Raw genomic sequence first — 23,198 nt, 5'->3', positions numbered from 1 at the left:
GCCTCGATGTCCTTGGCATGAGGGACCCAAAATCAAATCACACATTTCTAATTCCCCTGCAATAAATCTGACTATTAGATTGCTGTGGCTATTAAATCCTTGGCCAGGGATGTTGTTATTTCTTCCCCTGTGGAGCTGCACCGTATCAGTGCCACAGAGGAGTTCCAGGTCCCTGCTCCCTCCCTCTGCCTCAGTGCTCCTGGCACAGGCCCTGAGGGATTTTTTCCAGGAGTCAATGAGTTTTAAACCTCGCTCTGGCACTGCAGAGTGGTCACATACTGTGGCAAAGACCAGCAGAGCTGCTTGTCTGGCATCTGGCCTGCCAGCCACAGGAGATGCCTCAAAGTGCAGCTCCATGCTCCGTGTTTAAAAGTGTTTGTAAATGTGATTTACCCGCTGCCAGGGCCGGGAGGGTGATCCGTGTCCATGGCTGGTGCTTCAGTGCAGGAGTTTGTGAAGGGGATAATCACCTGTCCTCACACTGAGAATTACCTGTGGTAGCAGACAAAGGTTTCAGAGATAGACTCAAATCTATACAATACTATTTAATCTTCTTAGGGGCTGTGGGTATTAAACTGGATTGGGAATTCTTCCACTAACATGTCCTTCACACCTGACCCGCTCTTGTTTTAGGACTGCCAGCAGAGGAGACATCCTGAAAATGGGATAATTTTCACCTGCCTCTCTCTGCAACAGCATCTCCCATCTGGCTGTTAAGTACCAAAGAAGCTTCCAGCACTACACCCAGGCCCTGGAACTCCCCTTCCTCCTGGACAGACCTTTGGAAGGTAGGCTGGGGAGCTTTGTGTGATTGCTTGGATTTTGCGTTACTGAGACAGGAGGTCAGAAAAGGAGTTTATCAGGAATGACCTAAACTTATGAGACTAGAGAAGCAATTCTTCTGGTCAGGAGTTGTGAAAGGCTGTGGAGCTCTTAGAACTGATCGTAGCTTTGGATTTCTTTCTGCTTGCAAAACATCTTTTAAGCAGCTTGTTTTGGAGAGAAGTAAAATCAGTATTTAAATAGGAGTGTGTGCATAACTGTGTTCCCTCTGTGCCATCCTTTTAACTCTCCTGTCTTCAGGGAAAGTTATTTTCTCTTAATGTGCAATTTGTTATACCCCTTGTGCTGTTCTGCCACATATATGTTTCTTTTCTTTTTATGTATGAAAAGCAAATCTTGTATCATCTATTTATCTAGGCATTCCCATGACCCTCTCTTACTGTTGCCTTAGTGATCCTCCCAACTATTTAAATTAACATTGCCTGTTTTGCAAGAAATTTAGGCTGATAACTTCCCTGGGTGTTATGCAAGAGGGTAAATGTGTGATAACTTGCATGAAGAGCTTATCTGAGAATGGTTTAGAAAACTATGATTCACAGCTAAAGAATAATGTAACATGCCCACTCTGGGGAAAAAAATAATCCATGAAGAGAGTCATTCTAAGGTAAAACATTTAAGCAGTGCTGAAGAGTGAATTCTGTCCAGCCCCAAATCCCTGTCCCTGTGCTGTCACAGCTACAGGCACTGTCACTCTGGCATTTACAATGTCTCTCCCTTTCTAAATGCTGTTCACATAATTATGCAAATTATGCTAATTACTACCTAATAAAAAGGTATGATTACAATTCCACTTTGCCAGTTCTGATTTCTACAGAAAGCCCTAAAAAGATGTAGTCATAGAAACAAATGGCTGCTCAGCACCCCCAGCTTTACTAGAACCACGTTCTCCTCACCCTCTGCTCAAACTGAAGGAAAAACCTCACCCTTCCTTGGATGGTTTCCTGGGGAGTGAAAGGCTGGAAAGCCATGGACCAGCATCACATCCAAACCAGTTTCCATCCTCCTGAGGTTATTTTGGTGAATAACTGGTTTAGGAGGGAGGTTTGAACAGCCTGGTCTTGTCTTCAGAGCATCGTTTTTAGCAATCTAAAGTTGTTCTCTTGACAGAAGCCATATCCACTCCTCCTGCACCACACTGACCCAACTGATAATATTACAGAATAACAACTGGACCCTGGTCAATGCAGTCCTTAACAGCTCCTGGATATGGGCATTTGGTGGAACCAGAATTCAGCTTGGATTGGACTGCCTCAGCCAACTCCACTCTCTTAAGCCAACCTTTCATTATTAATCAGCATAGCCTACAGTCATATTAAAAAAATAGGCTGAAACCTGGGTCTAGATCTCTCTATGCATTTAAGTCCATTTCTTTTTATAGAAAAATAGACAGGCAGTCAGTGAAGTGTTGCTGCCCAAATGGTGGAAAGTTGCAGTACTTTGTTTTTCACACCAGATTTTCTTTTGCAGGATTCCTCATTTTGTGCCGTGCAGTTCCACTCCTGATGATCCAGATCAACTAGAAATTGTGCTGTGCAGTTCCAATCCTGATGCTCCAGACCAGCAAACTGCTGACCAAGTGAAGTCTTCAGTGGCTTCTGGACACGGCTCTGAGTTTGGAACCTTTAGGAAATGCATTTACCACGGAGGAGGCGGCTTCGGAGGAACCGAATCCTTTTCTTGCTTGCCATAGTGTTGGTCCTCTCTTTCTACCAGCTCCAGTTCAGCCCCTCTGCCCTTCCAGCATCACACAGAGCCCCCCAACCCACGGACCCTGACAAAGTGACCTCCAGGGACCTCCCCAGCAACAAGACTGCTGTAAGAGGCAATGGCACAGCACCTAAAATAAGGCACTGCATCTATGTGGATCCTGAGCCAGCCGTGCCCGTCACCACGTCAGTGGGCACAACACCACAGCAAGAAAATGCCAGTGAGAGCTCCCCAGATGAAAAACCACCCTATGAGTCCAAAGGAGAATATCCCCAGGACCTGTTCAGTGTGGAAGAACGCAGGCAAGGGTGGGTTGTACTTCACATCTTTGGCATGACGTATGTATTTGTGGCCTTGGCCATAGTGTGTGATGAGTATTTTGTCCCTGCTTTGGGAGTGATCACTGAGAAGTTGCAGATCTCTGAAGATGTGGCTGGAGCCACCTTCATGGCAGCAGGTGGATCAGCACCAGAACTCTTCACGTCCCTCATAGGTGTCTTCATCTCCCACAGCAATGTCGGCATCGGTACCATTGTGGGCTCAGCAGTGTTTAATATCCTCTTTGTCATTGGCACCTGTGCCCTCTTCTCGAGGCAGATACTCCACCTGACATGGTGGCCCTTATTTAGAGACATCACATTCTACATTGTAGACTTACTGATGCTCATCCTGTTTTTCCTAGACAGTGTCATTGATTGGTGGGAAAGCCTCCTTTTACTGACTGCCTATGCCACATACGTGTTCACCATGAAACATAACATGTTCCTGGAGCAATGGGTGAAGCAGGAGCTGAAAAAGAAGCTAAATGCTGTGCAGGCAGCATCAGCAGAGCATATGCAGAAGGTTGGTGTCCTTAGAATTCAGAGGGCAAGTTGGAAATAACTTTTAGTGTAAACCACAAAGAAAAACTGCATCCCCTTCAAAAAGCACATATTTGAACCTCAGAATACAGGTACTAGTCTAAAATTATGGTTTTAAAATGGGGGAAATGCAAACTAGAGAGATTCTAAGAAATTAGAGAGCATCACCGGAAGGGAGTCCTACCTGTGCAATTACTAAATGTCTCTTAGCTGCTTTCAAAGATGTGTGGGATTTTGCTTACTTGGTTGTTCAAAAGAAGTTTCAGAAAGAACATTTGAAAGAACACATTCTTGGTCTGGGAATAAGATTGGACAATTCTGATAAACAGGGGAGAGAAGGCTTCAGTCCCAGCCTCTTGCAACTGAGAGATGTTGGAGGAAATTCTCTTTTCCCTCTCTAAAACCAGATGTGTTGCTGGGATGCTGGTGGTATCACTCCTTACCTGATCAGCAGCACAGAAAGGCATCTGGCAGCTTTAGCAACCACTGCCTGCTGTCCTGGGCAGCATTTGGCAACAGATTCAAGTGGCCAACCCAGTTCCATGCCAGCAGATTTCAAACTGTCCCCTGGCACTGCATGCTCTACTAGTCAGATGTGTCGCTGGCTCTCAAGAATGCTTTGGCTTCTGATCCTGGCACTCCACATCATTTAAGGAAAGGAAGGAAGCAGAAAAGGAGAGTGAGGATAGCTGAAGTGGTGCAAAATTGAGAAAGTCCTTCTCTTTCCTACTCCTGGTTTGTTGTTCAGCCAGTGCTCACAGCTGGGAGTCCTGAAATCTCCTGGGTTACATTCCAGTGGGATACGTGTGCAAGAAACTGCAGTGACACACACACACATCACTGTGGACATCACCAAGCATCACAGATTGACTCCAGCCCTGCACTTGAAATTTACAGAGAGCTCCCACTAATTTTTAGCAGCATGACAGAGAGCTGCTGAACTTATCCCTTGGGAAAAATTAATCACAGAAATTATAAATGATGGAAAGTAATGCTAATCACTGTAAAAAAAATATAAATCTGTCTTTGAACCTTCTCTCTCCTGGAAAACGAGTAAGGATACACATGTTTGGGGATGAAGTCTGGGTCTGTCTGTAGCTACAGGAATCAGTTGTGAGTCTGCCCCCAGGTGCCTGCATCCTTGCTGGGAGGCTTTAGGTAGAATCCTGTTTTTCTCGGAAGTGAATGGGTTTAAGGAGGCTCATGGCTTCAGCTCTTTCAGTAGCATCCATGGACATTTGTGTCAGCTGTGCCACTTCCCCACAGGCAGCAGCCTGAAGGATCATTAGATCCTGAAGCAGCAGAGGTGATTGGTCATTTCTGTTCTTCATTGCTTGCAGACAAGCAGGGCAGTTGTAGATGATGGAACAACGAAGCCACCAGATGTGAGGAAGCTGCAGGTAGGTCTAAGCAACTTTACAGGGATCTGAAGTCATGGTATTTTGACTCTCTCCCCATGTCAGGTCATAAATAAAAGTGTCAACTCCTGTGTCAAGAAACCTGGACCAAAGCCTGTATCATATCAGGCACAATGGCCACAGTTTGCTTAAGGGGACACCTGGCTGACTCTTGTCCTTTAAGGAATTTTAATAAAATTTAAGGGACGGCTCAGGCTTCCCAGGTGGATTTAACTAGAAGAGTGCTGCTCATTCTCTGCTATAAAACAGTCATATAGAAATTCAGACAGTGACTCTTCTTACCTGGTTTCATGGCCAAATTTCTTCCTGGGCGGCTGGTGGGGTCTGTCCTTTCCCAGAGCAAACACTGAACACTGATTCCTTTGCTGCTGTTGAATTGCTGCCCCATGGCCTGGAGAGGCCTTGTCTGATGTAGAGGACAAAGAAGCTGGAACTAAGTGGTTTTGTGCCTTCCCACAGCCTGGGCCAGCCCTGCAGCGGGGCAGCAGCTCGGCCTCCCTGCACAATTCTCAGATGCGCGGCACCATCGTCCAGCTCATGATCCACACCCTGGACCCCCTGGCAGAAGGTGAGTGGATGCTCTGCACCAGAGGGCCTTGGGTTCACAGCCCTGAGTGGTTTCACTGGGAATACAATCAGTACTTTGGGGTCAGCAACTCACCCTTGGGGTGCAGCTAAGTATCACAGATGGTGTCAGGTGTGGGGAGCTCTGTGACAGTGGGATGGGCCCCTTCTGATCGCATGGTTGGCAAGGACAAACACCTCATGTTTTGGTCCTGCCATTTCTACTTTTCCTGTGCCCAGCTGGTTACTGCTGTGGTGGCAGCAGCTGCTGCTGGAGTCACTGGGAGTGGTGACATCCCCTGTCTCTGCTGTCTCTCTGACTGCAGTGGCAGTTAATGTGAGTTACAGGCTCCCCCTGTCCCATAGCACATCCCATCTTCCTCTTCTTATCTTCAGACCTCATTCCAGCCCTGAAAGAGCAGTACAAAAAGAGGTTAAAACCCTTGAGGAATTCTCTTTTTGACAGTGGTTAAAATCCCGGCTGAGATTCTAATCATGATGGTGAGGCCAATTCTGTGTGATTCTGAAAGCCCACCAATCATCACTGCCATGGCAAAGTGTGCCCACAGCCCTGTGCAGGCAATGGGTAGCTCCCCAGGGCCAGGGAATGACCAGCTCAGGTCCAAGACCTCTTTTAAACTGCCCAGGGTGCAGAGAAGTCTCAGCTCCAGACAGACCAGGGTGTTTGTACACAGCCTTTTAATGTGTTGCTTTATATTAACTTTAATCCAATCACACTGTGGAGGTTTATTTTTAAAGAAGGAGTGAAGCACATTAATAAAAAACATCTTTAAGATTTTCTTTCTTGGCCCAGAACATGCCCCACCCCTCCACTGCCCTACTTGTTCTAAAGAGATTATCTGCTGCTCATTCAAAGAGAGATTGAAGCTAAGCAGATCAACACCTCTTGTGTCCCTCACAGAGGTTACAAAGAGGACTCTCCAGATCAGAATCCCAGCTGCACAAACTGATCGAGGGAACCAGGAGGCTGGAGGAGGACAGCAAGGCAGACCAGTGTCTGCAATGCGTGGGCATTCCAGTGAAGGCAGCCAATGTGTTATCAACAGTACCCTAACAAAAGCCAGACTCATCAGGGTTTGTTCCTTGCCTCTTGTGCCTCCAAAAGGTTGTATCAACAGCACCAGAATAGACCCAAAACCTTCCAAGAGGATGTCCCATTTCATTGAGCATCAGAAAGTGCCAAAATTGAGGGGCTGCTGCCACCCAGAGACCTGCCAGCACCTTCTCATCCTTCCTACACCTTTAAATGTCTGTGCAGTATTTGCCCACCCAAGGCCACCACAAGTTTGGCTTTCTGATCCAGGTTGGTGCCCTGGTGAAACTCTGGGACCCCTCAGCAGGAGAGCTGTGGGGGGCTGAGGTTGGCAGCCAAGGCCGAGGAGAGCCCCAGCCAGTTCAGCCCAGAACAGGCTGCTGGGAGCTTTCCACTGTCCTTGCTGAAGAGGCTGCTGCTCCCAGGCCTTGTGAATAAACAGGACGGGGGGACCAGTTTGGATTTTCTGTCAAAGAGAACTTCCCTATTCATTACAGAGAATCACAGAATCATTTAGGTTGAAAAAGACCTTTAAGATCATCAAGTCCGACTGTTCCCCCAGCACTGCCAAGGCCACGTGTCCTCCAGTACCCCATCTTCTTGAAGTCCCTCCGGGCATGGTGACTTCCTGTGCCAGGGCTTGAGAACCCTTCGGGTGCAGAAATTTTTCCTGATATCCAACCCGGGCCGGCGGCCCGGCAGGATGTGAGTTCCCTTGTGTGTGCGGCAGCCACTAGATGGGAGTGTGACCGTGTGTATCTGCGTCTGATACCGCAGGGGCCGTGCGGGGATGGGCTGCAACTGCCTCTCCAGAAGGGTTTTATAAACCAGAGCCTTTACTTAAATAACGCCACTGAGTTAATGGCAAAACCTCTGCCCCTGGTACGTGCCTGCTCCACTCAAGGCTGTGAGAAACGACACACCACCTTACAAAATATATCAATAAAATTTCTGATATTACAACAGCTCAGCACTCAAAAATCAAGGAGCCAATGTGTCAAATCCTGTGTGTGTGTTTTGTAGGAGAAACTCCTTAATCTGATAACTTCCTACCTAAAGAAAAGAGAGTTTGGAGAAAAGGAATTTATGCATAGACTGAGAAACCTAAGTGCCTTGAGGAGCTTGGCTAAAGAGATAGAATGATATCCCAAGGAAGGATCTGGAAAAGGATTTGAACCTGCCAAGGCATATGAGGACTTGTCTTCTGATAGGTTAATAGTTCCTAGTCCTGTGTTAACAGCCCTGCAGCCCTGTGGGACCCTGGGGACAGCTGTGCCTGCTTCCCATGGATCACCAACACTGTCCCTCCCTTTGCTGTGTGTGCAGCTCTCTCTGTACCAGGCACATTTGTGTAATTAAGCTGCCACATAAAAGATGATCCCAAAGCAATAAATCTTTCCTCAAGGCCCTTGTTCCTTCTTGCCAAGGCCTGTAGCATCAGCACTTACAGGCTGTGGAAATGAACACTCAACAGAAGGAAAAGGTTGCCAACAGTTGCTCAGCAGTTCCTTACTGAACCTGCTGCAATCAGGATTCTGTAGGGTTTCCTTCTTTTGGCTGTCCTTGCTTTTTATTTGGGCAGCACAGAAGTGGTTTCAGGGCAGCAAGGCCCAAAACATAGAAAAGCTGCCAGCACTGGGCCTCCAACCCCAAATTTCAGAGGCAGAGGTCTTGGAAATGCAGAAGTGTGAAACACGAAGCTGCAATACCCCTTGTGTGAAACAAAATTTCTCTTCTGAAGAGTGGATTGAGTTCAGAGTGTGGGGTTATTTCTTTTTGTATTAGGAAGGTATCATTACTTAAATCTTTGTCTCAGAGAGTCTACGTTTACTTTAGAAGTTCGAATATTTACATGAACTATGCATCCTGAACTATATTTTTGATAGAACTTTTTACCTTCAATGTGCCTTTTTTAAAATTAGGAATTTCTAGCAAGTTTGTTCTTTTGTCCTTTTCCCCACTTCCTGTGCAAATGAGTAGAAGAAGAGCCTGAGATCTTTTCTAGATCATCCTATCAGACACCAGAGGGAAGTGTTGGGGAAGTAAAGGCAGTGAGGATTTTGGAAATGCTCAGGAATCCTCTCATTTCTGAACCTCTAGCCTTACCACCAGACTCTTTAAACTCTAGTCACACAGGGAACAAAGCAGAAGCCTACATTTCTTTTTGAATGAAGCAAAAGGCTCCAGCAGAGAGGTTGTCAGAGCTGCCTGCCCTCACTATGCCCCAGTTAACAAGGTAATGATTTTGGAAATTAGACCAGAGCAGTGGGCACTGTTGCAGGCTGGAGAAGGCTGAAGGCAGCTACAGCTTCTCCTTGCTTCACTAGTATTCCAGATCCAGAGGGGAAAAAGAAATCACAAGATTTTTTCTTTTATACTTCCACTTTTATATAGTAGAATCTCCGAATCCTTAGGTTCATGTCAAACTGAAGAAAAAATCCTTCCTGCTGATTGTGTTGTTAATCCTGTTAGAGTGAATATTAGAGCCAAAGAGTGAATTAAATGTAAGAGCCAAATTCAAGGTAGAAGCTCAGCTGCCACTTGAAGTCCATCTTGGATGCTATCAGTTCAAAGGACAAGAATTCTCCTGTAGAGCATCTCAGGGCCACTGGACAACAGACATGTCCTGTGTGATGGGCTCTCAGCCCTGGGGACTGAGTTTCCAGCAGAGAATGCCCCAGGGGACAGAGAGGGACACTGCCCTGCACAGCTGATCTAGCACAGCCCAGACTGAGCCTATGGACATCCTTCCTCCCCATGCTGACCTGCAGATCTGGCCAGTTTAGAGCCAGGTCTGCCTCCAATCTCAGTCCCTCCTGCAGGAATTGTGTGTCAGAGGAATTACCACCCTTTTAAACGAGGCTGATCTCATGAGAACTGGCCAGTGGCCTGGGCCTAATCTGTTAATCCTGACAGAGATGCTCCCAGGCTCCACCCAGCTCCCAGCCTGGGGCCCGGCTGAGGGCAGCGAGCCAGAGCTTGAATTTCCATAATCTCAGGCTGAGCCTGACTGCCCTGACCCTGCTGACAGGAGCTTCTGCAGCAGCTTCAGGGAAAAGCCAAACAGAAGGATGCACTACCAGTGCTTAGAGGAGACTGGGAGCAAAAGGTCATCCCTGCATTGAGGGATGTGCTTGTGCACGAGCACAGGGGGAAGGAAACCAACATTCCACATCCCCTCCAGTGACCTTCGGTATTGACAAGGAGCATGGAAGAGTCAGGCTCTTAGTCCCAGCCAGCCTTTAAAAAGGAGAAGAAATGATCATTTAGATTAGGAATTCTTATCTGCAAGGGTAGTGAGGAACAGGATGCCCAGGATCCCTGGAAGTGTCCAAGGCCAGGATGGATGGGGCTTGGAGCAACCTGGGATAGTGGAAGGTGTTCCTGCCCATGGCAGAGGGGTAGGACTGGATGGCCTTTAAGGTCCCTTCCAACCCAAACCATTCTGGTACTCCATGATGATTTCATCTCAGTCCAACCATTCCAGTGCTCAGTGGAAATCCCAGCTGATGAAAGATGTTTCTGTCAGACAGTAGCAGGAATCTCACCAGAGTAGGGCTTGTCCCCTGAGGTCTTCCTGTCTGGGCTGGGCCCAGTTATTGGACATACAGCAGAATTTACTGATTTTTACAAGGTTCATCTCAGAACAATAGTTCTGCCCACATGGCTGGACATGCTATTTCTATTATCTCAGTGTTACAGTGATTAGTAAAATGGCAGGGCCCTGCCCTTGAGGCAATGTGACAACTGCACCTTCTTGGGTGCATAGTCAACAACACAGTAGATTAAATCAGTGTGATAAAACTTTCAGAGAAAATTATTTTACAGCCCTGCACACAAGCCAAACACAGCATTGGCCAATTCGTGTGGCTACTGCCCATGTGCAAACCCAGTGACCCTCAGTCATTGGGTGTGCAGCTCAACAGAGGACATAGATTAGAGCAACATGGGGCTTTTCTTTGAGCCTATTCTTGCTCACTTTCACTGACAGTCAGCAGTAAGATATTTGAGTAAAAAAACAACTATTAAGGCACACAGTTCCACAGTACACTGTAAACCAGTAAAAAAGCAGCTCAGCTGAGTAAGGCAGAGCTTGGTTCACAGTGGAAGAAGCTCTCAGCAGTCCCAGAAATTGAGCACCTGACCTGTGCTGGTGAAGAACCTCTCTCAGACAGCCTGAACCGGGCTGAACCTGGATACCAGCAATTTAGAACAGCTCCAGCAGGAGACACTTGTGTATACTTAGAAAAATCGATCATTTTCAGGTAACTGGAACATAAAAGGTGTTTATTTTCCATTCCCATCAGGTCCTCAGGCTGTAAGCAGCACCCTAAAGCCTCTACAACAGCCACATGGCAGGAGGAAGGTGTCATTTTTAGTTTGCTCATAATCTAGCCTAGAAAAAAAAAAAATCAATAGTCCATTGTGAATATGATGATATTGCACTGAAACTCCCCCTCTGTTCTTTCTGCATTTTCTTCCTATAAAGTATAGATATCCTTTGTGTTACTGTCCTGAAAAGGATTTCTCATTCCTCTTGATGCCTTGAGAGGTTAGCTAAAACAGAGGCTAGACAGTGCTAAAGGAATAAAGTAGGGATTTATTAAGAATGCATCAAAGGATACACCTTGGGCAGCCAGGCACAAGAGCCTGGCTGAGGCTACACCCAAGATGGACAGCAGGTCATACATTTTTACACTTGTATAAGTTTTGGTCCATTTCCATATTGGGGTCACTTATCCAATTCCAGCTCCAGGTTACACAGTCCCATCCTCCCAGATTGCTCACTTCAATTTGCTGCTGTTTGTACTTTTTGGGCCTGAAGCTGCAATGGTGTCCGTGGTTCTGAGGCTGGAAAAGGATTGTTTTCTCTGACTGAACTGTGAGGAGAACTTGATAACACTTTATATGAAGTTCAGAGTTAGGTACCGATGCAGTAGAGAATGTGGAAAATAGAAAAGCTAAAACTTTAAGCATCACTCTAGATTCTCTTTAAATAGTTCTATGTCAAATTGCTGGTGTAATTGCTGTAGCACCAAGCAGTAAAATACAAACAGCTATGACCAACTAGCAGCAGCCAAAACCTGAGGTCACAGCTAGAACAACCCCTGGGGCAGCACTGCTGCAGCACCTGCAGAAGAAAGGGGGCAAAACCATGTGTGTGTTGGGGGAGGCAGGTCCAGGGGGGGTTTGCAGTGACAGCCCCTGATCATCATTTCCTTCTCACCCACAGCGAAATTTAAAGACAAGGTTGACACCCTGAGCAACTTGGCCAGGGCCAAGGCTGAGACCCTGCAAGGACAAGGCTCCCAGCCAGGTGAGTGCAGGAAGAGCCAGCACTGTTTACCTTGTTTTGCACTGCAAGCCTTCCCCAGCACACAAAGCCCAAGGGCAGGCAAGGAAACTCTGGGGTGTAACACCAATTTTGTGCTGTTTCTGGGCACAGATGGCTGCTGTAACAATGCAGGAATCAATCGATGCACACGGGCAGGAGCAGCCATCCCCAGAGGAGCTGTTAGTGAGGCAGGGCAGGGAGAGCTGCAAGGATGGACTGGAAATGGCCATGGAACAGTGCAAGGGGAAAATCAGGGCACTGCAGACAGCACTTTGGTGCTGCTGGTCTTTGTCAGACCCTGCAAATTAGGTGTTTGTTAAAAGAAAGTACCTTCACATGCTTGCAGAAGGGCACAGAGGGTTCCTCCAGAGGCAATCTACATTGTGTCTGTATCAATTCCAAGGACCTGTGCACCCTTCCTTTAATAGAATCACAGAATCATATAATGGTTTGGGTTGGAAGGAACCTTAGAGACCACCCCATCCCACCCCCTGCCATGGGCAGGGACACCTTCCACCATCCCAAGGTGCTCCAAGCCCTATCCAACCTGGTCTCGGACATTTCCAGGGATGGAGCAGCCATCCCTGGAACAACTTCTCTGGGCAACCTGTGCTGGGGCCTCTCTCACAGGGAAGCATTTCTAATCTAACATTTGACCTAGATCTGCCCTCTGTCAGTCACTCCTGACACAAAGGCTCCCTTAGAGCCAGAGCTGACCTGTGCTACAACACAGATTTGTGCTGCCAGCAAGGCTGAAGATTTTGAACTCCAAGAAACTTTGGTGTGCAAGGTCTCAGCTCCACACAACCCAGGCACCTGAGCACCTCACAGAGGTGAATGAGCCCAAACTTGAGAAAAACACTGTTTAAAACCCAAGTAAACTCTTGGTGTGTGCTATAAATACCACACTGACTTCACTCCCTCATCCCTGCTCCATGTTATCCATATTTCTGCTGTTCCCACAGAGGTTTCCATGTTCCTCTTGGCTATGCAGGTGACTGCAGCAACAGCAGGACATTGCAGTTATTTCCTTCTATGTGTCAGCACTTTCCTATTTGCTTTTGAATACCCACCAAGCGATCAGGGATTAAAGTCTGGCAGCACATCCTGGTCACTTCTCAGAAGCCTTGAAGAATATCAGGTCCCTGGAGAATGCTGTGCTCTACAGAGGGAGGGGGGAGCTGGGGGGAAACCTGAGAAGCAGAGCTTTACATCCTTTCTGGGTTTTAAGGATGGCTTTAATACAATCTTCAGAATCCAGAAAGAAACCAAGAAATGCCCATCAGCTGTAGATGAGGTAATTAGTATTTCCCTGCCCCTTACAGCAGTTCTGCATGGAAGGTCAGAGAAGACCCAAGGTTTCATTCTGCTCCAGGTGGGCCAAATTCTGCCCAAATTTACCAAACACAATCACAGCAGTCAGGGAGGACACACAACAAACCAAAGCAATCTGAGGGTACCTAACCTGAAATGCCACCCCTGTGGTAGGGAGTTCAGAGCCCCTGCTGGTCACAGGGAAGGTGATGCCCTGATGTGGTGGCCACCCATCCAGGATGACTGAAACCAGCATTCCTTCTTATTGCTTTTGCAGAAGAGGGAAAGAAAGCACCAAGCAGCGTCCAGGTAACTCCTGTCAGTGACCCTGAGCCCAGCAAGGACACACAGAAGGCAGATGTGCCACAGGATGAACAGGTACCCAAATCAGGAGCACAGGCACTAAGTGCCCACCCAGGCTGACCTTCACATGTACTTTCCTTCTTCCCCCTCCAGAGCTGGTGGGACAGGACCCAACCCATGTCACTGGCATCTATAAATAGGCTCTGTGTGTAGTAATCTAAGATGCTGGCTGAAACACTTTGGCTTACAAACACAAACTGGGTCCAAATTATGACACCAAGTGATACTGGATCGTATTGACCCCTCAAATGACTCTTCTGAGGGTACTCCAGGGTAAGAGGAGATAAGAGCACCTGCCTGTCCTGTGCTCACCAGCAGACTGTTCTGTTTTGCTCCCCAAATCCCTTTTGGGTGATGTTATTTGGCTGTTCCAATGAAAAGAAGTTTTTTTCAAGGACATGAAATATTTGTTTCTAAAAGGTGGTTCTAGTTAATGGATGCCCATTAGTTCACAATACACAGGTGCTGGGGTGTGCCTGGGTCCTGTCCCACAAGAGCTGTGGCTGCCTGCAGCAGGTTAAAAATGTGAGCTCTGCTCAGGTGAGGCCACAATGAGTAACAGCAGCTCCTTGTTAGTGTGAAAATATATTGGCTTTTTGTTCTGAGGTACAGCCCTCCCCGTCAAGCAGTGACACCTCAGACGACAGCAGCTCTGAGAGCCAGGAGGACAGTGATGGTGACAGCACAGAGGATGATGAAAATGATGAGCCCTTATCTCTGGAATGGCCAGAATCAAGGACAAAACAAGCAATTTACCTTTTCCTCTTTCCCATCGTCTTTCCTCTCTGGAGCACTCTGCCTGATGTCAGAAACTCGGTAAGAATCCACCTTCCTTCTGCTCCTGGAGTCATTAACTGAGCTACAGGTTTCCTCTGGGCCAGAGTCCCTGGGTCCATTTTTCCATGTCTGGAGTCTTTGCATAGTTGAAGGGCTGTTACTGCTGCAGGGAGTGGGACAGGAGCCCCAGCTGCAGTGTAATGTCATTCCAGAGACTTAATTTAATAAACCACAAATTGTAGCAACTACAGGGGTCACCTAATCAAGCTGAAAAACAGCAGAGACCAGGGTCCAAGTTAAAGCAATCAGTTGCAGTGAAGTGTTTCAGGTGAATAGTTTTCAATGGGGACTATTAACAACCCTGAAACTTTTTTCTTTTCAAACTTGATTTCAACAGGAATCAAAAAAATTCTTTGTCATCACATTTTTTGGATCCATCCTCTGGATTGCTGCATTCTCTTATCTCATGGTGTGGTGGGCTCACCAGGTGAGAGGTTTTGTTCTTTCTGCAAATCCCCATTTCAGAACAAGTAGATGGAGAGAGGGGACAGTGTTACCGTGGCATTTTATCTGATGAATTACTGCTGCACTCATCCATCACAACAGTAGAAGCTTTGTTTTGTTAGAACCCAAAAGGGAATTTTTGATTTTCTTTTTTTTTTGATTTGACAAAGATTCATTCATTTTTGAGAGCTTCCAAGGGAGTCTGCGCATCAGTGAAAGGAAAAGCATCAAGATTTATCTTAATTCTGACTTTTCATTAATGAATGTTTCTGTACAGAACATAATTATCCATTACCTAATTAAAATTCTAGGAAAATATAGGTGCTGATTCTGGAAGCTGATAAATGTTCTTCTCTCCCCCATCTTAATGTTCACCTGGTATTCTGGGAAATAATACTTCCATCTTATAGGAACAGCCCCCCAATCTGTACTGAGTGATACATGCACAGTAGATCTGATCCTGCCATAAATCCAAGGACTGTCATCTCCAAAGGCTCGTAGATCTTGCACAGCTGATGTTAAATTTGCAAAGGCAGACAACATCCAGAAGAGGAGGACTGAGGACTGGAAAATTGTGCTGTAGCTGACTTGACCTTGGCTCGGTGCTGGCATCAATGTGGTCAGATTTCCTACACTACAGAGCAAATCCAGAATCAACAGACACAGTGAAATGGAACTTATTAATCTATAAAGCAGGAACATGCTGCCACGTCTATAGGACTTGGAATACTTTAACTCAAATACAGCTCAAACCCTAACACTGCACAGAGCAATTACACTCCATGTTCCACTGCTAACAGCCCTACCCAATGTTGTGTTGATTAGGTTGGTGAAACAATTGGGATATCAGAGGAGATTATGGGGTTAACCATACTGGCAGCAGGCACATCCATCCCTGACCTCATCACCAGTGTCATCGTGGCCCGGAAGGGCTTGGGGGACATGGCTGTGTCCAGCTCTGTGGGCAGCAACATCTTTGACATCACTGTTGGGTGAGTACCAGGGCCATGCTAAGAGCTGCATTTCTTCTGAAACACAAACTTACCTAGTTTGAAACCAACATGCCTCAGTTAATTTCATTTTAGCTGTGGTTAAGTGAAGGGCAGCAGAGCAAACAGTCCCTTTTGAAGAAACCCAGCCCAAATCCAAACCCAGCCAGGAAAGACAAATTGTTATAACTCAGCCCACCATCTTCACCCAATTCACCAAATCACCAATCAACTTACCAATTTTTCAAGACAAAAATGCAAGTCATCTTTGGCTAATGTCCAAGCTGTACAGGAGCCTTATCTGGTCACTCAGAGACATTCAGCTCCTGGGGAAGGTCAGTATCAGTGCCTGGATCTCCCATCCTCAACCATCAGGACATTTCTTTATTATAGCTCACCAAGGCATTTAATTTTTAGGTATTATTTTCAAGCCATTTTACTCTTGGATTGCATTATGATAGTGCAAGCATTATCCAAATGCAGTTTTGACAGGAAAAAATCCAGTTTAGATTTATGCTGAGCTATATTGAATACAATAATGCATTTTTTTCCCCTGTAACAGTTTGGAAAAATTGCTTAGTTATGATGCAGATAATGAACTGCCTTAAAACATTTATTTCAATTACTTTTCCCTTCCTTGCAGCCTACCCGTTCCCTGGTTCCTTTTTTCTATCTTCAATGGCCTCAGCCCTGTGGCAGTCAGCAGCAATGGTTTGTTTTGTGCAATTGTTCTCCTATTCCTCATGCTCCTCTTTGTGATTCTCTCTATTGCTGTCTGTAAATGGAAAATGAACAAATTACTGGGGCTCACCATGTTTGCTCTCTACTTTGTGTTTCTGATCATCAGTGTGATGTTAGAGGACAAGATAATATCCTGCCCAGTGTCTGTATGACACATGGACACTTCAAGATGTCTGTGAGGATCCAGCAACATCAAAAGGGGGTTGAGGTAGCAGTTCCACTGAAAAAAGCAACCAGAATTGTAACAAACTTACTGAAAATAAGATTCCTTTAACATGCTAAAAAATAAATCACTCTTAACTGGTGTGTCAGCCTCTACTGTTTTTCTTTAGGATCAGAACAGTATTAAATGACCAATCTTAAATAACACACACTTAGGCACGTGTGGAAAGGCTGATACAATTTAGAGGCATCAAATTTTCACTATGGCTGATCCTCTCAAATTAAAGGAGCTGATTTTCACCACATAATATTTACTCATGATAGGAATTTTTCAGGAACATGCTCTAAATTAGTCAGGGAACTGCTCAAACTCCCTGAAGTCAATGAATTTTACTTCAATGGGAAGAGAATCAGACTGATATGGCTGGGCCTTTATGGAACTGCTCTACTTAAAATCCCTGTGTGGATTTTAAGCTCAGCAGAGAGCTCCCTCAAACTGCACTGAGCTCCTTTCAGATCTGTACCTTATCTTGCAATGCAGTGCCTAAAATTCCTGTAAAGTGCCACTGGTACAGGTGTGATGTCACCTGAGTTTACATCTTGCTGCAAAAAGACTAAAAGGCTCAGGGGTTAGAACAGCACATTGCCTCTAATCTAAACCAAAGCCAGGAATCAAATACAACAAGGAGTTGAATGCTGGGGGTTTGTTTTCATCCTGACACTAATCTCTGACAGTTACAAATTATTTAACCAGCACTAATTCCTCTTGTTAACACTGACTTCTACATAGACAAGATGAAAAAATGCCACTGACATCACCAAACCTGAGAGGTTTATTGTTAACACCTCATGGGAGCACACAATGTGGTTAAGAGTTGCAGACATTTCTGTCACTCTAATCAATCTAATAAAATGTTAATGAAAATAACCAGAAAGATTTTAAGCTTTTTATTGACTCACTGTAAAACGTCTTTTTTTTGGGATGAGACAGGAAAAAACCTTAACATTGTGAACATTGACTTTGCATATTTTAAAGGAACTACAAACCAAAGCAAACATCCAACATACTGGTTTTTGGTAAATAAAATTTCAACATTACATATTTACAAATCTACAACCATTCATTTAAAAAGTGCTGCTTGCAGACTAACAAAGTACCATTTTTAAATCCCAGTGAGATAATATCCAGAAATACCCCTCTCTGTTATTACCATTTGCATCTCCCATTTGTTACACTAAGATTTTACATGCAGGAATTTTCTTTCTTGGGATACAAATAATTTAATTTGCCAGTGGAAGTCAAATTCATCAGGCTGTAACTGTACCAACAGCAAGGCTTCTCAAATGGGACACAGCAGTGTCAGAGAAACAGCACAATTTCTATTCACATTTCAGTATTTAATCTCCAATAATTATTCCAGTGGAATCATAGGTAAAGCAAAATATATATTGCACTGCAAATGTAAAACCTTTGTTTCAGGTTTTGGACATAAGCCTTATTTAGTACACCAAACGAGAAAATTCAGTTCATACAAAATTTTAAATTGAAAATATGTCTCAAATATTTTATTTATTCATCTTTGTGGTATTGGAAAATATAGTCAAATTGCTTTTCTAATAAAGGAAAATGAGATTTGAAAACTGTTTCAACACTGAATTGTATGATGCTCTAAAAATTATTGACCTCAGGATATGTTTGGGACATTGTGACTCAAATGAGGAAAATTTCCCACTTATAGTATGTTGTTATTCTGACTCTGTTTTTATATATTTCTACAGTGGACTGACTTGCAACAGACTTTATAAAACAATTCATTAAGTATAATGATTTCACTTGATGAGCTACTACATGATAGCATAATTTAAAAGCACACCCAAATTAACATTGGCAACGCTTGAGGAGAGCCACGCCGGGGATGCAGGGACACAGGGATTGTGTGAAGGCTGCACGGACAGCCCTGCTCCCAGGGCAGCATCCACTCCCTGACAGTGCTGGGGGATGTTGGAAAGAAGAAAAACTGGTTGGTTTATAAGTCTGAAGGCAGTTGGAAGTCCTTACGAGGAGGCTGGGACTGGGATGGAGGAAGGGCCATGTGTGACAGTGCTGCCCCCACACCTGGCCGTGTGCTGGGGATGGGGACCGGGCTCGGCTCTTCGGCCACCCCGCAGTGGGAGTGGGAAGCTGGGTCATAGCTCAGCCACTCTGAAACCCCATGGCAGCTCTGGAAAAAGCACTTGCTCTCTCTCCTTTCATGGCTTGAAGGTCCTACAGAACGGTGGCTGCCCCAGTGGCAAATGGGAAACAGAACTGCAAGGAGCTGGGAACACAACCTTCCCAGAGCACACCCAGCTATGAGCTTAAGTACAGCAACTACTGGAGGCAAGATTTCCATGGTAATGCAGCATTCCTACAGTACAGAGCAGAGCAGCCATGCACACTAAGGGGTACTTACAGGGAATGTGTTCAAAAATAGCCTGTTTATTTCACAATAGTTCAGAGGAATGAAGAGGATATCTCTACCTTGTACCTGGGTGAAAAAAAGAGCTTCATTTCATGCACGAGGATACTGTACAAGCATGGCAGTACAAAAAGAGCATCACAAATTGTTAAAATAAATTAAATGTGAAAGATGTTGTAAGTGTAGCATTGCTAGCTCCACCTCAGGTGGGGGGAATACGTTCAAAAAGGTCAGCTACATAATTAGCAGCACATTAGAGAAGAGGCATTACCCGATGGAAGCTGTATCCAAGACTACACCCTGCAATTATCATCAGCACATACCTGCAGCTCTACAGGTTTTAAATCCTTTCTTCTTAGGGCAGCTTCTTCTTACAATTTTACAGAGGTCTGGGAGGAGGTTACAGAGCTTCATAGCAGCATTACTTTTCATTTAAGCCTCTAAGGCTTGCTCTATTTCACTTAATAAAGTAAATGTGAGCTTTAAAATTTATCACCTTTCTGCCTAAGTATTGCTGGTTTATTATACTTGCAAACTAAAGATGTTTTTAAAAACACCTCCTGATAGGCAGACTGCAATATAAATTCTAATGTAACAGTTGAATATTTGGAAGTATTATAACAGCAACAACTAAAATTAGGAGTGGAAAATCATTAAGATTACTTAAAATAAAGCTATTTGTTAAAGCGTGATTTAAATTTGTTTAGGGTGATTTATACAGTTCGATGTCTGTTTTCCCACCTCCATGCAAGACTTCTGATATTTTCCCTGTAGCCTACCTTCTGGTGAGGAGTTGCTATGTGACTGAGAGCACAGAACATTTTTTAAATGTTTAGAACAAGAAAACACAAGGCAAAAGCCATGACTCCACCACAAGGACTGATATAGCAGTTTTCTTCATAGAAAACAAAAAGTGTTTTGCCTGTGAAATAGAGACAGAACATTCCAAGTATGTTTAACTAAGCACAATATGCCCCAGTAAGTTACAGTCCCTATAATTCCCTGTAGCAAGTTTGCTGGATGTACTTGAGTTAGCAGCTTTGGATGGGCATTATGTGGTGCTGTGCTGAGTGCTTCAAACACAGCCACCGAGACTCCGAGCGCTGCGTGTTCGTGGAGAACTCACTGCAGGCTGGCATTTGCTCCAGGTCACATCTGCAATGAGGCCACACTAACAAATGCCAACAGCTGAGATGGGCTGATTCCATAACAAAATCCATAGGACTCTTCAATGTGGTTTCCCTTTCCTAGGGAGTGGGGAGGGAAGGGAACACGAGAGGAAGAGGAGATTTCTACAGAAGTGTTTCACAGAGACATCAGTGTATTTGTTAGAGTTTTGCAAAATTTACCATACCTTCCTTCTGATTGCTGTGGTAACACGTTTTCCAAGTGTGCATGAGAGAAATCCTGGATCTCCAGTACTGTCTAGGTGAAGGTTAATTTTCTATTCTGCTTTAAAAACAAATCACTCTTCAAAAAGTAACTGGACAAGTTACTATAAATAGCAGTGTACTGCAAAAAAAATAAGCACTGTATTGCTTCTGCAGCAAGTCCATTTAAAATTCACTCCAGTAATTTAAAAAAATTAAAAAAATATCAACTTACTATAAACAATTTAAAATATGTATAATACAACTTTGTATGCTCTTCATAACGTCATGAATATTCTATGTAAACAATAGATTCTGAAGAATTTCCTTCGCTCACATTAGTTTCAGTGCATTGTTTCTGTCCACCTTACTTAATCTTTTTGTTTTTTAAAGGGAGCTGTAATATGTTGTCCCCAGTCAGAACTGATTTTGTTTATAACCTGCCTCTCCACACACCGATTTGCAGAAAGGACAAGGGACAGGGAAATAATATTTGGCCCATTTTGCTCTCTGTCCATCTCCACGACCGCAGCCAGGCCGAATTTCCCGAGGCCTCCTGCCACAGTCCGTCGCACGCACGTTCCTGAACACTGAAGACTGAGATGTTCCTTGTGACTGAAGTGGTTATTTTACACAGAGATACGTCACAGATATCACCTCTTTAGCCAGGTACATTTAAAGATATGGTTCTCCAAAAATCTTTCTGCATTCCATCACTCCAGTGCTGGGTGGTCTGTCACAGTTATGAGTGTTCTTCACTTGATTAGCGGTGAGACGGTCATAAGCCATTTTGTACTCTCTGTCAAAAGCATCTGCAGCAAGGGAAAACCAACTTTAGATAGCAAGCTCAAAAACACCACCCTAATGCCACAACAGCTGCATTTATCAGCACAAAATATCTGTAAAGTCCTTTTTATTTGGCACTTACCACAGAGTGCCACACATCTAATCTACAGATTACTTTTTTCTGGAAGCTGTACAACTAAGTTTGCATCATTTCATCATCTGTGCTCATTTGAATAGTTGGCAGAACTCACCTATATCAATGTTATCTCTTCCCAGGGCAACAAGTGAAAGAAACAGTATTTCTCTGTAAAGGCTCCTGAAATGGTAAAAACCCCAATTTATCTACTGCACTGACACAGCACAAAACAATCTCTATTAAAAATAGATTGAAGCATTTAAAGACAACTTATTAAAAAACAGGCATTTTGAACATAACTCCTGATTGTGCCTCCAAAATATTGTCATTTCTGAGCTCTGGGGAATGCCCTGGATTCCTCACCCATGGTAGGTCCCCTGGAAGTTGCACCAAGTGCATGCAGAGAGAAACACACACTTAAACACTCAACCAAATTCCACAAAATTTAACCTGGCAAGGAATTTGCTTTTCTGCATTTTCACATTAGCTTGAAAAAGCAGGCAGACAAGCAAATAAACACCTTGTCAATGCTCCAGCTGTTGACAAGCCTGCTGTATATCCTAGTATAAATCAGTAAATCCAGGCAAGAAATGAAAATTCACAGAAATTAATGTTCACCAATTCCACTGCTAATGGAAAAACACCCCTGCCTAAATGAGACATAACCTTTCTTAGCTCCTTTTCTGTACACCCTAGAAATAAACCCCCTACACTTATTTTAAAACACCTATTAATTTATAAATAACATTCAATAACAAAATATACACATATATACACAATCCCTAGTTCCTGTTGTTCAGAGGTAAGAGGAAGAGGTGGCAGTAAAGGGGAAGGGGACAAGTAAAAAATGGAATAACTAAGTACATGAAAGTTACCATAAAAAAATTTACCAGTTTGATAAATTTTGAAATCACTGGTGAAAAACACTGTTTAAAAAAAAAAAACACACTAGGAAAATATAATTCTCATTAATAAGTTGATTATTGCCCAACTCTGCTCCAGCTAGGCATGTTTGTGGTCTTACCTCTGTCTTTTAACATGTGGCCACTTGTTGAGCCTCTCCAGTATCTGACTCATTGGTCCATACACATCATTCATCTTAATGCTTTTCACCATACTCCTCAAGAGCTCCTGGTTAAAGGAGTCATCATCTTTTTGCAATAACTGGACCATTGGGTACTTCTGGGCTGAAAAACATTAGAAAGGCTGTAAGAATAAACAGATTCTTTGTGTAGCAAGTACAGAGTTGTTAAAAAAAGGCTAAAAAAAGAATCTGAAAATATTGACATGTATGCAGTGAATAAAACATCAAGTCAAAAATTATCAATGTAGAACACAAAAAGCACATAAAAAAACTCAATGGATGCAATGGGCCATGAGCTATTTTCAAGTGTGTGATCCAATACCAGCAACAAAACTCTCAGTAAGCAAATTCTAAAAATAAGAACATGAGCTAAACGGATGATCAGCATCAATGAAATGTATTCCCTCTCATTCCTCCCATCCCAGTGAAGAAAAAGCCACTGGCAATACCAGTCAATGATTTGAAACAAATACTGGAAAACTAAAACTTGTTTCAGCAGTTTACTGCTAAGCACAGAAGCAGCCTCCCTCCCAAAACAAGTCACCCAAACTGAGAATAGCAACACCAAGCTTAACACTCACTCTCAAACAAAAGAGTGCGATTTTGACCTGCAAGACAAAAAGCAGTATGATCAAAAATCAATATTGTAGCTTGTGTGAACTATCCACAAAGACATCTTTTCTCAACACACATGCTTCAGTTGCTCAAAATGAAAAACTGTTCTTAAAAAAT

General features: G+C 44.2%; 3 protein-coding genes across 7 annotated transcripts in view; 2 read left to right on the top strand and 1 right to left on the bottom strand.

Annotated features, from left to right (window-relative positions):
• The window catches only part of MTFMT (mitochondrial methionyl-tRNA formyltransferase), a 431,560-nt gene that overhangs the window by 325,479 nt on the left and 82,883 nt on the right, over window positions 1–23,198 (top strand). The gene's annotated exons all lie outside the window — the stretch shown is intronic.
• Window positions 2,473–18,156, top strand: SLC24A1 (solute carrier family 24 member 1). The gene is made up of 10 exons (XM_050978244.1): window positions 2,473–3,393; window positions 4,121–4,123; window positions 4,751–4,810; window positions 5,288–5,396; window positions 11,680–11,787; window positions 13,388–13,473; window positions 14,071–14,274; window positions 14,633–14,722; window positions 15,565–15,731; window positions 16,372–18,156. Exons 1-10 carry the CDS (start codon window positions 2,473–2,475, stop codon window positions 16,619–16,621), a joined length of 1,998 nt encoding a protein of 665 aa, XP_050834201.1. The 3' UTR covers window positions 16,622–18,156.
• Window positions 17,565–23,198, bottom strand: part of DENND4A (DENN domain containing 4A) — a 47,710-nt gene continuing 42,076 nt past the window's right edge. For 4 of the 5 annotated variants that reach the window (XM_050978227.1, XM_009090055.4, XM_050978228.1 and 1 more), the window contains 3 exons: window positions 22,407–22,569; window positions 21,498–21,562; window positions 17,565–21,272 (listed from right to left, as the gene is read on the bottom strand). In XM_050978227.1, coding sequence (XP_050834184.1) covers window positions 21,136–21,272; window positions 21,498–21,562; window positions 22,407–22,569 — 365 coding nt within the window. In that variant the 3' untranslated portion in view covers window positions 17,565–21,135. The other variant, XM_050978230.1, reaches the window with a different exon arrangement.

This window comes from Serinus canaria, chromosome 10, assembly GCF_022539315.1.
Source record: "Serinus canaria isolate serCan28SL12 chromosome 10, serCan2020, whole genome shotgun sequence".
NCBI classification, from domain to species: domain Eukaryota; kingdom Metazoa; phylum Chordata; class Aves; order Passeriformes; family Fringillidae; genus Serinus; species Serinus canaria.
Note: the sequence above shows the minus strand (reverse complement) of the source record. Positions and strands in the feature narration are given on the sequence as shown.